The 12,741-nt window shown below is 44.2% G+C and overlaps 1 protein-coding gene across 5 annotated transcripts; it reads right to left on the reverse strand.

Annotated features, from left to right (window-relative positions):
* Window positions 1-7,136: 7,136 nt before the first annotated feature.
* LOC116376520 (FGFR1 oncogene partner) lies at window positions 7,137-12,541 on the reverse strand (the record flags this gene model as incomplete). 5 transcript variants are annotated; one of them, XM_031837430.1, is given in 14 exon segments in its annotated part: window positions 7,137-7,366; window positions 8,139-8,195; window positions 8,324-8,332; window positions 8,680-8,760; window positions 8,860-8,921; window positions 9,458-9,519; window positions 9,764-9,834; window positions 9,983-10,039; window positions 10,673-10,699; window positions 11,209-11,346; window positions 11,462-11,550; window positions 11,677-11,731; window positions 11,897-11,950; window positions 12,333-12,536. In XM_031837430.1, coding segments are annotated over 14 exon segments (1,076 nt in total), but the record flags the coding sequence as incomplete, so codon positions are not given.
* Between the last annotated feature and the right edge of the window lie 200 nt (window positions 12,542-12,741).

Here is a 12,741-nt window from a genome sequence, read left to right on the forward strand (position 1 = left end):
GAGGGGGAACAGAGGGCATGGGGTACGAGAGAGAGAGAGAGAGAGAGAGAGAGAAAAAGAGGAGGGGGAACAGAGGGGATGGGGGTACGAGAGAGAGAGAGAGAGAGAGAGAGAGAGAGGGGAACAGAGGGAATGGGGGTACGAGAGAGAGAGAAAAAGAGGGGGAACAGAGGGGATGGGGTACGAGAGAGAGAGAAAGAGAGGGGAACAGAGGGTATGGGGTACGAGAGAGAGAAAGAGAGGGGGAACAGAGGGTATGGGGTACGAGAGAGAGAGAGAGAGAACGAGCGGGGGAACAGAGGGGGATGGGGTACGAGAGAGAGCGAGAGAAAGAGAGGGGGAACAGAGGGATGGGGTACGAGAGAGAGAGAGAGAGAGAGAAGAGGGGAACAGAGGGGATGGGGTACGAGAGCGAGAAAGAGAGGGGGAAACAGAGGGGATGGGGTACGAGAGCGAGAAAGAGAGGGGGAACAGAGGGGACTGGGGTACGAGAGAGAGAAAGAAGATGCCTGCTGTGAAAGAGAAGCCTGCAGCTCACCTGTGCTCCAAGCAGCTCCGTTTATTATCATAGTCAGAAAAGAGCTCATCCCCATCTCCCTCTGTGTCACTACCCAGAGCAGACAGGCTGAGCCCAGAGAGAGAGTGGAGAGGAGAGACAGGAAACACACAGGAGCATAGTGAAGGAAGTACACTCACACAACACACACACAGAAATACACACATGACAAAAAACACGCACACACATGCAAAAACAAAAGTGGAAAAGTACAAGACCATGAACACCATATTAGTATCCGTTATTATTTAGAGGTCAATGCCAATGTTACAAACGTTAATTGTTGGTTTCGAGGCAGCAAGCAAATGGTCAGACTTGTCACGGCTTTATCCCTCCGCTAATGGAGGAGTGATACACCAGCACCATGCACACTCACTCATTGAGGCTAGTGCCCCTCCTCATTGGGTTAAAGGAGCGCCCTGAGAGGCCCTCCTCCCTCAGAGAGCGGACGAAGCTGCTTGGGGAGGGAGGAAAGGACACACAGATAAACACAAAAGAAGAAAGGAACAGGATAGGAAATAAAAGCTGGGGGGGGGGGGGGGGAGACAAGTGACAGCAGAGCAGAGACAGACAGCACAGTGCTCCTATGTGGAACCAAACTCCCCACCGCCCCCCACACACACACTGGTCCATGTTTCTAATACTAAGCTAACAAGGATATCTATTTGCGATTACCTGCTATAGATAGAACAGGGTTCGCGTTCATTAGGCACCAACAAACTACCTGGAATTGTCCAATAAGAAACCCGTGTTTAGGTTTTCCATTGCAAAATGTTTCGTTATGGTGTCCTCTAATGAACACGGCCCTGTATTTCAAACTATTATGAGTCACTGTAGCCTAACTCATTGGGTTTACAGTGAGGACATACTTACTCTTTCTGACCGTTTCTCTTTTCAGAGAGACTGGCCCCTGAATTACTCTTAGCCAGGGTAAGGCTACTACTTCCATACGCAGCATGACAGAGAGCGAGAGAACATACAGTGAGCAGAGCGGCGACAGAGCCACACTTCTCTTCACACAATACTTCCTAATGTTGGGTTCTAGCTTGAAATATATTTACTGCTGCTACTGTATTAGAGGAACGTTGTGCATGAAATGTTACTGTGAGAGAAAAGGGGGAACAATGTACACTACATTACCAAAAGTATGTGGACACCTGCTTGAACATCTCATTCCAAAATCATGGCCATTAGTATGGGGTTGGTTCCCTTTGCTGCTAGAACAGCTTACACTCTTCTGGAAAGGCTTTCAACAATATGTTGGAACATTGCTGTGGGGACGATTAGGCCTGTTCGATGTAGTTGAGGTCACAGCTCTCGGCTTGCCAGTCAAGTTCTTCCACACAGATCCCGACAAGCCATTTCTGTATGGGCCTCGCTTTGTGCACAGGGCCATTGTCATGCTGAAACAGGAAAGGGCCTTCCCCAAACTGTTGCCACAAAGCTGGAAGCACAGAATAGTCTAGAATGTCATTGTATGCTGTAGCGTTGTGTTCGAGAACACCTAAGACGAGACCGATTCAAGACCAAGACCAGAGTAAATATAGTCAGTGTCAAGACCAGAGGGGGGGAGCGAGACCGAGTCAAAACCGAGACCAGGAGGGGGACAAGGGGTCCGAGACCAGAAGAAAGTCCAATTCAAGACCATTATTGTAATTTTGTCAAATCACCACCATAATAAGAGTTCAAAACATCCAGTATTTCTGTGTTCATATTTCAGAACAACATATGGGTTCTTTAGACATTCTGAATAGTGAATAAATGCATGTTGAGGGAAAACAGAGCCACTCTACAAATGATTACTAACCCAAACACAGTGGGGAACAAATGGGCCTTCCACGCCTTCAGAGAAGGGCTAAGGATTTATAATTATCATTATTTTCAATGATGTTCTGATTTAATGTCTTCAGTTTTTGTTGGAAAGGAAAAAGGATTAACGCTGAAGACTTTGCTGGTCTCTGGGGAATGAATCTAGCTAGCTAGGTCAGCCGTATATATATATAAAAGCATCTGCCATTCAACTGTATAAGGGCAAAATTTTGGGGTGATAGTCAAATCAACCAATCACATTTGGACTTAATGGCTGAGACCTTGATTACAAAACATGAATGGAAACATCTGCCTTATTAAAGGCCAACAGGTAGCGAGCAGTAGTTTTCCCACGGTCTAGCTACAAAAAAAATATTATAAAAAAAATAATAATAATTAAAAGCCGATTAATCGGCATCGGCTTATTTTGGTCCTCCTATCGGTATAGGCGTTGAAAAATCATATTCGGTCGACCTCTATAATCTACGTCATGGAACAGTGAGTCAAATAGGAACTATTTTTAAAACCTCTTATAAAGTTGGTTTTGTAGCATAAATTTGCCAAAAAGTTCCCAAACGGCCCTTCCAGCGAAGGAAAGGCACCCTGTGTAAAACATTAGATGATTTCCTATAGTTTTTTAAATGAGTTTTCCTATAGATTTTTCAGATTCACTCTCAAAATATATATATATATATTTTTTAAATGAAAAAAATACCCAAATTGTGCCCCTGTGCAGCCAGGCCCATCCAAGTCTACGCACCTGATGCAAACAGAGCACGATGACATTTGCACATCACATGTAGCCTAATAACCAACACTTCAGATTCAACTTTTTTAATACCTGGTTCCCATTGTTGCCTTAGTTAGCATTTACTGGTAGATATAAGTTGAAACATCTTTCCTACCCTACCGGCTACCGATGTCATTCTTCTGTGAGTTGCTCAATGACAAAACCAGTTGAGAGCTGAACACTGTTGCTGCCTGCAAATGATATCCCGCTGATACTAGGCTGTGTGTGTAAATACATTTAATGAGCTTTGACATTGTGTAGGCTACTTTGTGCATGATTTCTCTATTGTACTACATAATTGATAAGTCTCATACCTCCACTACACTACTTTGATATGCATCAGTAGGGATGAAGAAGTTAATAACCGCAACGCCCACGAAAACAAAGTTGGGTATATGGCTAATACTTGTGTATACCCTCCACTACACCACAGGACCATTGTGTTTTACAAAAAGTGCTCTCTCCTACATGAGTGACCTGGTATTATGGTTGCTGTCCTTTCAGCATCACCAACCTGTCACACACTGAAGACCTATAGGTTCACCACTGTACTAACCTGTCACACACTGAAGATCTATAGGTTCACCACTGTACTAACCTGTCACACACTGAAGACCTATAGGTTCACCACTGTACTAACCTGTCACACACTGAAGATCTATAGGTTCACCACTGTACTAACCTGTCACACACTGAAGACCTATAGGTTCACCACTGTACTAACCTGTCACACACTGAAGATCTATAGGTTCACCACTGTACTAACCTGTCACACACTGAAGACCTATAGGTTCACCACTGTACTAACCTGTCACACACTGAAGACCTATAGGTTCACCACTGTACTAACCTGTCACACACTGAAGACCTATAGGTTCACCACTGTACTAACCTGTAACACACTGAAGACCTATAGGTTCACCACTGTCACACACTGAAGACCTATAGGTTCACCACTGTACTAACCTGTCACACACTGAAGACCTATAGGTTCACCACTGTCACACACTGAAGACCTATAGTTTCACCACTGTACTAACCTGTCACACACTGAAGACCTATAGGTTCACCACTGTACTAACCTGTTACACACTGAAGACCTATAGGTTCACCACTGTACTAACCTGTAACACACTGAAGACCTATAGGTTCACCACTGTACTAACCTGTAACACACTGAAGACCTATAGGTTCACCACTGTACTAACCTGTCACACACTGAAGACCTATAGGTTCACCACTGTCACACACTGAAGACCTATAGGTTCACCACTGTACTAACCTGTCACACACTGAAGACCTATAGGTTCACCACTGTACCAACCTGTCACACACTGAAGACCTATAGGTTCACCACTGTACCAACCTGTCACACACTGAAGACCTATAGGTTCACCACTGTCACACACTGAAGACCTATAGGTTCACCACTGTACTAACCTGTCACACACTGAAGACCTATAGGTTCACCACTGTCACACACTGAAGACCTATAGGTTCACCACTGTACTAACCTGTCACACACTGAAGACCTATAGGTTCACCACTGTACTAACCTGTCACACACTGAAGACCTATAGGTTCACCACTGTACTAACCTGTCACACACTGAAGACCTATAGGTTCACCACTGTACTAACCTGTCACACACTGAAGACCTATAGGTTCACCACTGTACTAACCTGTCACACACTGAAGACCTATAGGTTCACCACTGTACTAACCTGTAACACACTGAAGACCTATAGGTTCACCACTGTACTAACCTGTCACACACTGAAGACCTATAGGTTCACCACTGTACTAACCTGTCACACACTGAAGACCTATAGGTTCACCACTGTACTAACCTGTCACACACTGAAGACCTATAGGTTCACCACTGTACTAACCTGTTACACTGAAGACCTATAGGTTCACCACTGTACTAACCTGTTACACTGAAGACCTATAGGTTCACCACTGTACTAACCTGTTACACTGAAGACCTATAGGTTCACCACTGTACTAACCTGTTACACTGAAGACCTATAGGTTCACCACTGTACTAACCTGTTACACACTGAAGACCTATAGGTTCACCACTGTCACACACTGAAGACCTATAGGTTCACCACTGTACTAACCTGTCACACACTGAAGACCTATAGGTTCACCACTGTACTAACCTGTTACACTGAAGACCTATAGGTTCACCACTGTACTAACCTGTTACACACTGAAGACCTATAGGTTCACCACTGTCACACACTGAAGACCTATAGGTTCACCACTGTACTAACCTGTTACACTGAAGACCTATAGGTTCACCACTGTACTAACCTGTTACACACTGAAGACCTATAGGTTCACCACTGTCACACACTGAAGACCTATAGGTTCACCACTGTACTAACCTGTCACACAATGAAGACCTATAGGTTCACCACTGTACTAACCTGTTACACTGAAGACCTATAGGTTCACCACTGTACTAACATGTCTATAATATATATAAAGGCTGTTAAGATACTGTATGAATGTTTCAAGAAAGAGTGGATATATGTGTCCTGGCGAAGCAGTTTTATGAGCTGACTGAATGGAAGCTGATAATTAGGAGTTTTTTACTCCGCTGGTCTCGGGAAGAAATTACGAGTCCTCAACTGTCCGAGACCGAGTCAAGACCCAGTACAAATGTATCCCATACAGAGACAAGACCAAGACATTTAATATGTGGTCTCGAGACCGGACTCGAGTACTACAACTCTGCTGTAGCGTTAAGATTTCCCTTCAAGATAACAAAAGTAAATAACGTGTCCGTAAAATGATTGCTCATCCACCAAACTTTACAGTTAGCACTATGCATCGGGGCAGGTAGCGTTCTCCTGGCATCCGCAAAACCCAGATGAATCAGTTGGACTACCAGATGTTGAAGTGTGATCACTCCAGATAATGAGTTTCCACTGCTCCAGAGTCCAATGGCAGCGAGCTTTACACCACTCCAGCCGATGCTTGGCATTGCGCATGGTGATCTTAGGCTTGTGTGCGGCTGCTCGGCCATGGAAACCCATTTCATGAGGGGGGGGGGGGGGTCCCAGTGGGGTTAAAGCCCCAGCTGCGGTGGCAGTGAGGCCATAGATCTATGTGCAATAGGGGTAAGGGTAGGTCCCGTAGTAGGATAGCTCCCTAGTGGGGATGTGACCCATGCGAGATCCCTAGGTGGCGGGTAGGTAGGGTAGGTTCCGAGTGGGGGTGCAAATCCCTCAGCTGGGTTTACTATATGGAGAAGTTGGCACATCTATATGCTAGCATGGTGGGTTACAGAGAGGTAGTCCATGTAGAAGGACTAAGGCAGGAAGTGTGCCTGGTGGAGAATAGGAGGTATCTGGGGATATCAGAGATGCAACATTGTCAGTTAGTGGTAACGTGTATGGTGATAGAAAGTTGCCTGTAAGTTCTGGGAGGCAGGCCATCTCCATAGTTGGAAAAGCGATGTTTGAAAGTGATCCATGTGCATTAGCAATAATGAGAGCAGTTGATTTATGCCCTATTGGGGCGGGGAACCGTGAGCGATTATGTGAAATTAGGTGGACAACGGAGTGACCTCGGTAACAAGTGTTGTCGGGAACAGTGGTATTTACGGCGAGAGATAGACTAAAACCCCTTCCTGTGTTACACATTAGTCTTCTGCAATCTCCTGTGGCCCATTAGCACACTCTAGTGTCGCCCTACCACAAACTCTGCTTGTTCAGAACCTAACAATCATCAATATGTACTGTAGACTTTCTCCACACATCTCCCAGCCCATCAGAGTTGATTAACGCCCCTGTATTTTAAGATTCTTAAGATATTGATCATGGCTTATGGTGCAACAGAATTTCTATGCTAATATTAACAGCATCCATGTTTTACATTTATCGCTATTACGCATGACTTATGTGATGGATCATGGAGCAGCACACATGTTCAATCGCGCGTATGACAATCAATCCCCGTCCTCACCAGCCGTAGGTTTTCTGTGGTTTAGGCAGAGGGTCGTCAAAGAACGAATCGTCCTCGTCTAGGTCCTCTTCCACCTCCAGGTCCAGCCCCTTCTTCAGGCTCGCCGTGTGGCCGTTGTCGTTGTCCCCGGACACCTCGCTGTGCCTTGGCGTCACGTGACCCGGCCCTTTGCCCGTTAGAGAGCCAAAGCGCAGGCTGGTGTCACTGTGGCTGTGACTGACCTCCACACCCTGTGGGGTACATGTAGGAACAAGACAACACAAATAACAAAAACGCACGTTGAAAGCCGCTTCTGTCTATTTGAGCGGGTGCAGCTAGCATTTAGTTGCAAATGGTTAGAGGATTGAAGCGACAGGGAGAGTTAGTAGTGGCACTGAAATATTAGCTATAGGAAAGATATTTTGAGAACTATCCGGCACAAGTAAAGGTCTTGTTAGAGGTTTGGCTAATGGCTTAGCTACGTTAGCCGTACCTACTCTATGAACCATTAAGACTGTGAAGTTGAGCAATTAGTAAAACACATGCACACAGCACAGTCAGAGTTTCAATCAAAACTGGAAAACACTCATCATTCATGAGAATCAGTCTGGTGATAAGAGCACATTTGAGAGGCTGCGCTGAGATACTGCCAACCTATCTTCCCTGCGCTAATGGTGACACCATACCAAGTAAACCATGGGTAAACAGAAGACTATGGTACAGACATGCCTTTGAAATCAGAACTTCCCCTGGAGGAGTTGGTATGAGCCGACCCACTGGGCAGACGTCAATTTAAAGTATACTCCCACGTTGGTTCCACGTCCTTTCATTGAAATGACGTGCAAACAACGTGCATTCAACCGGTGTGTGCACATGGGTACTTGTACACCTGGGTTGTGTTCATGACAGCAAACCAAATGAAAACGAGTGTTCCATATCAGTCCAGCAAGTCCCTCTCCGTTTCAGTAGATTTTTCTTACGTTGCCTAATGAGCACAACCCCTTTTCCAGCCTTGCGGTTTACCTTGGTGTCAGCCTTCTCCGCCTGTGCACTGTGCCTATGTCCTTTAAACCTGGGGATCTGTGCATGAGAACACAGCTATCAGCCTTCTCACACACTCACCGCCTCACTAACATGATGGATGCCGGGTAGGCCCTAAAAGGTGGCTACATTTAGGGAGAATCGCATACACAGTTTAGTCTACTGACCTCTTCGTCCTTTCCGAAAAGAAAGCGGAAAAACAGAGGCTTTGTTTTAACAATCAACATTCTCTTAAAAAATATCCATGTCATGTATACCCTATGCTCACATCCTGCAAATACCACACTAGGCCTCTTAGCTGTGATTTCTTCTGTTATTTTAAGTCAAGTTCCATAGAAATGAATTGATTCACAAGAAAGCTGTTATGACATAACAGTTCACACAAACAGGCATTAAAAGGAATAAAATATTAACGTTGAACAAAGTAAGAAAAAAAGTGATCCTACGAGAAACCACACAACAGCCATTTTATATAGGGCACTACAACATACAATGCACCATAGTTTGAATAGTGCCAATGTACCTTACTAGGCGGTGAAGTGCTTTTCTTCTCCTCAATAAATTGACTGGGATTGTGAATTACATCACAGGTGTCATGGGTGACCTGGAAGGGGAAGGACACATTTAACATTGTGTTTCATCCCAAGAAACGGTTCTATGACACAATCTAAAAAGGAACTTCAAGACAGTAAAGGTGTCTTACCACACTTCGACACTGACTGAAGAAGCGCTTGTACAAGCCCAGAAACTCCTGGAAGTCTATAGCTACAGAGACAGAGGTGAGGCAAAGCATTAGAGCAGATGACGACATTTTCCACGGATTTTGTGTTGCCATGCTTGTAACTATAGCAGCCGCACTTTTCAGGTCGCTGCAGCTAGCGACTGGAACGAGCTGCAAAACAATATCAAACGGGACAGTTTAAATCTCCATCTCTTCATTCGTGGACACTCTTATGGACGGTTGTGGCTGATTCACATGATGTGTTGTTGTCTCTACCTTCTTGCACTTTGTGCTGTTGTCTGTGCCCATTAATGTTTGTACCCTGTTTTGTGCTGCTGCCATGTTGTCGTCACGTGTTGCTGCCGTGCTAGGTCTCTCTTTATGTAGTGTCTCTCTTGTCATGATGTGTGTTTTGTCCTATATTTTTAATCCAAGCCCCGGTCCCCGCGGGAGTTCCTTTTGTTAGGCCGTCATTGTAAATATTAAATCTGTTCTTAACTGACTTGACTAGTTAAATAAGGGTTAAATTAAATACATTCAATTAAGAATGTCACTTCATTTCAGACTACAGAACACTTACATTTACCGGAGGCCTTGTCTCCAACTCTATGTTCATCAGTGACAAACTTCTCCAGCATGTTCCTGTTATTGGACACACAGACTACTTGTTAAGGAAACTAGATGAGCTGTAGATTCACGTCACAAATAGCATTGTCGTGTCAGCGTTGCAGTCAGGGTAGGTTTCCCCAGACACAGATTAAGTCTATTCCTGAATGACAAAGCACTTTCAATGGAAATGCATGCTTTTTAGTTCGGGAGTGGGCTTTCCTGTGTCCAGGGAACGAGTTCTTTGTCATTTTGCTTGAATGACACGGCCCAAACATACTTGTTGAAGTTGGGAAAAACATCTCCAAACACAACTTTCAAATCCTCTTTGAGTATCCCACCAGTTCTGGCCTGTGAAACAGAAAGTTTAAAAAGAGTAAAAGGCAGGATCTTGGAAGAATCTTGGACATTTAAACACCTCCACAAGGTAATCAATGGCAATGGAGAACTTATGAGGATGACCAAAATGAGCACATCTACAAAAAAAAAAAAAGATCACCTTGTCATAAACATCAAACTTCTTCCGGGCGTCTGCTATTTGCCTGGGGGATAGTTCCTAAAAAAGAGAAAACGGAAGAGCATTGATATCAGACGGAGAAATCTCTCTACATTTGAAGTTGCATCCTCTTGGGATCAATACAGGTGATCAAAAACAAACATGAAATTGTGAGCTTGATGGTTTGATAAGTTACATGCTAGTTCTTCATGTGCACCTTCGTGGCCCGCAGTTCTCTGTATGAACAGGTGAATAGGATAGCTACGTGAGCTCATTCTGCTGATCTGAGCAGAGCATGAAACATGACTAAGAAAGTGGGACAAACTTGTTATGTCAGAATCTCGCTGAACAACAGGAAAACCATTTTCGCTCTCTCTCTCAATCGTCTGGGTACATTTACACTAATGGCAAGCTGCCTTCTGTTGACCCAGATAATATTATAAATTAGGTCGTCACGGCAAAATGACAACTATGAGTGATACAGTTTATTTTCGCTCTAGCAGCTCAGGTCCATTGACAGAATACTTAAAATGTTGTTGTATGAAGAATTACATCTCAGTGTGCTCATGTTTTGTAGGCTATGTATAATACCTTATTATGAAACAGTTGGTGCTCATTCATAACATTGTATGTAGACGTAAATGTACCCTAGTGAGTGAGAAGGAAGGCAATGAAGATCATAAAAATTACTACCTTGGGGATGTTTGTGGCTTTGTCCCCCTTACATCAGATAACAGCAGGCCAGAGCAGGGAAATCAGTAGAGCAAGAAAGCAGTCCATTATAAATCACAAGTGGGACACTCCGTTCAGAAGAAAATACATTTTAAAAAGGAAGGACAGCCATTCAAGAGCATAATCAAATCGGGTAGACTTCTGGGCAGGGGTGATGTTGTGGATGTTTGTATGTTGTCGTTTGTATGTGTATGTTTTGGATTGTTCATCTTTTAAAATAATTTTAAATATATATATTACACACACACACACACACACACACACACACACACACACACACACACACACACACACACACACACACACACACACACACACACACTAAATACAATCTTACAACAACAAAAACTAATCAGGGAGGCTACAGGTTTGGACAACTGCTAATGTCAGAAGCTCTTTCCTCCACTAGGAGCTTAAGGGAATACACCAATGTAGTGAATGACTAAACCTATGTATGTAAAATGGCAAGCCCTGTGCAGTGGTGTGTCTTTCTTTACCTCGGAGAAGATGGAGGCCTTCTCCTTGTGTCTGCCCCTCTTGACGAGCTCCAGCAGGAGAGGAGTGTTCCTGTTCATATCAGTCTCGGTGATATCCAGCTCACAAGAGACCTGCTCACGGCTGTCTAGGCCATTTAGCTGAGGACAGGAGACACGGGCGCAATAAATTGCATGCCATAATGGTGAATGGAGCACGGACAATTCCAAGTTATTTGCCGGGCCAGCCCTATCCGCTGGGAGTAAAAACACTCACTGAGTTTATCTCTGGCTGGAAGACAGCAAGCGTGAAGTCCAGGTGGAAGACCTGTAGAAAGTCTATGATGAGGCTGGCCACCAGGCGTCCTGTTAAAAAGGGAAGGATATGATCAGCCTCATCATGGAAAGAATGAGTCATTGTACTGCATGTTGATTATTATGGGATTAGCAGACGATTGTTCAGACCATCACGGTGGATAACACAACCCTTACCATCCTTTGTATCAAGACATTTCTTCAGGTTTTCATTGACAAGTGGAGTTTTATTCTGGGGGAAGGATAATGGGTGGTAGCAGAGGTTATGCAGATGTAAATCATACGCTACACTGACATCCCCCCCAAAAATGTAACGTCATTAATAAGAGAAGCAATAAGCCTAACCTTACACTATAAGGATTCATTGACAATGCACATAAGTCAGCTATCGTCTTACCTCCACTTTATCCTGTTCATCCATAGCCAGAAAGACAGCGGCGCGCATTTCTGCCTACAGTATAAGAGAAGTACGAGCAAAAAAGGGTGTTAGCCAAGCAAGAGGGCCTCAAACTGGCCTGAACTACCTAGCTAACGTTAGCTATGTAACAGTACTTGCTAAGTACCTAAAAAAATGCACTGCTTGTAAAATAGTTCGCTATCTAGCCAACGTTAGCTGTTGGTTATCCAATGTTAGAAGGTACAGCAGCTAGCTAGCTAGCTATCCCACGACACTAGATCGCATGATAAGTCGGTGACTTTCCGGGGTCCAGCTAGTTACAGTACTGTAGCTAGCTAACGTTAGCTAGCTAGCTAGCTACAAGCTGCAACAACAAAATCCTCAGTCTTTGAACAGTCCTTCGAAATATGACTTTACAGTATCAGTAGTTACGTGCCTTTAGTTTGTTCAAGACCCCACTGTTTTCTAGGTTTTGGATCAAAAGATCCCGCAACTCAGTGTCGTCCTCCGTGGCAGACATCTTTCTTTTAGCTAATCGGCAACCAAGACAACCAAAACAAACACTGGCAGCCTAGCTATTTGCTAATTCAGCAACGCAGATTCCAGGAAAAAAATTCAACAGCAAGCCAGCGCGCACGATTTGCACCATTCACCAGCATCGTGGCACACGCAATCTTGCCCCTCTTTAGTTCAACACGGAGGGAGTGATGTCAAAATAGGTTGGTGCTGTATCAATTGGTGGATTAGGCTCAAATAATGCAAGTTCTGTATCAAATTCGAAGTAATGTATACAGAGATATCAGACATGTTAAACATATCAGATATTTTGATCAAAGTTGCTTTTG

Source organism: Oncorhynchus kisutch, linkage group LG12, assembly GCF_002021735.2.
Source record: "Oncorhynchus kisutch isolate 150728-3 linkage group LG12, Okis_V2, whole genome shotgun sequence".
Taxonomy (NCBI): Eukaryota; Metazoa; Chordata; class Actinopteri; order Salmoniformes; family Salmonidae; genus Oncorhynchus; species Oncorhynchus kisutch.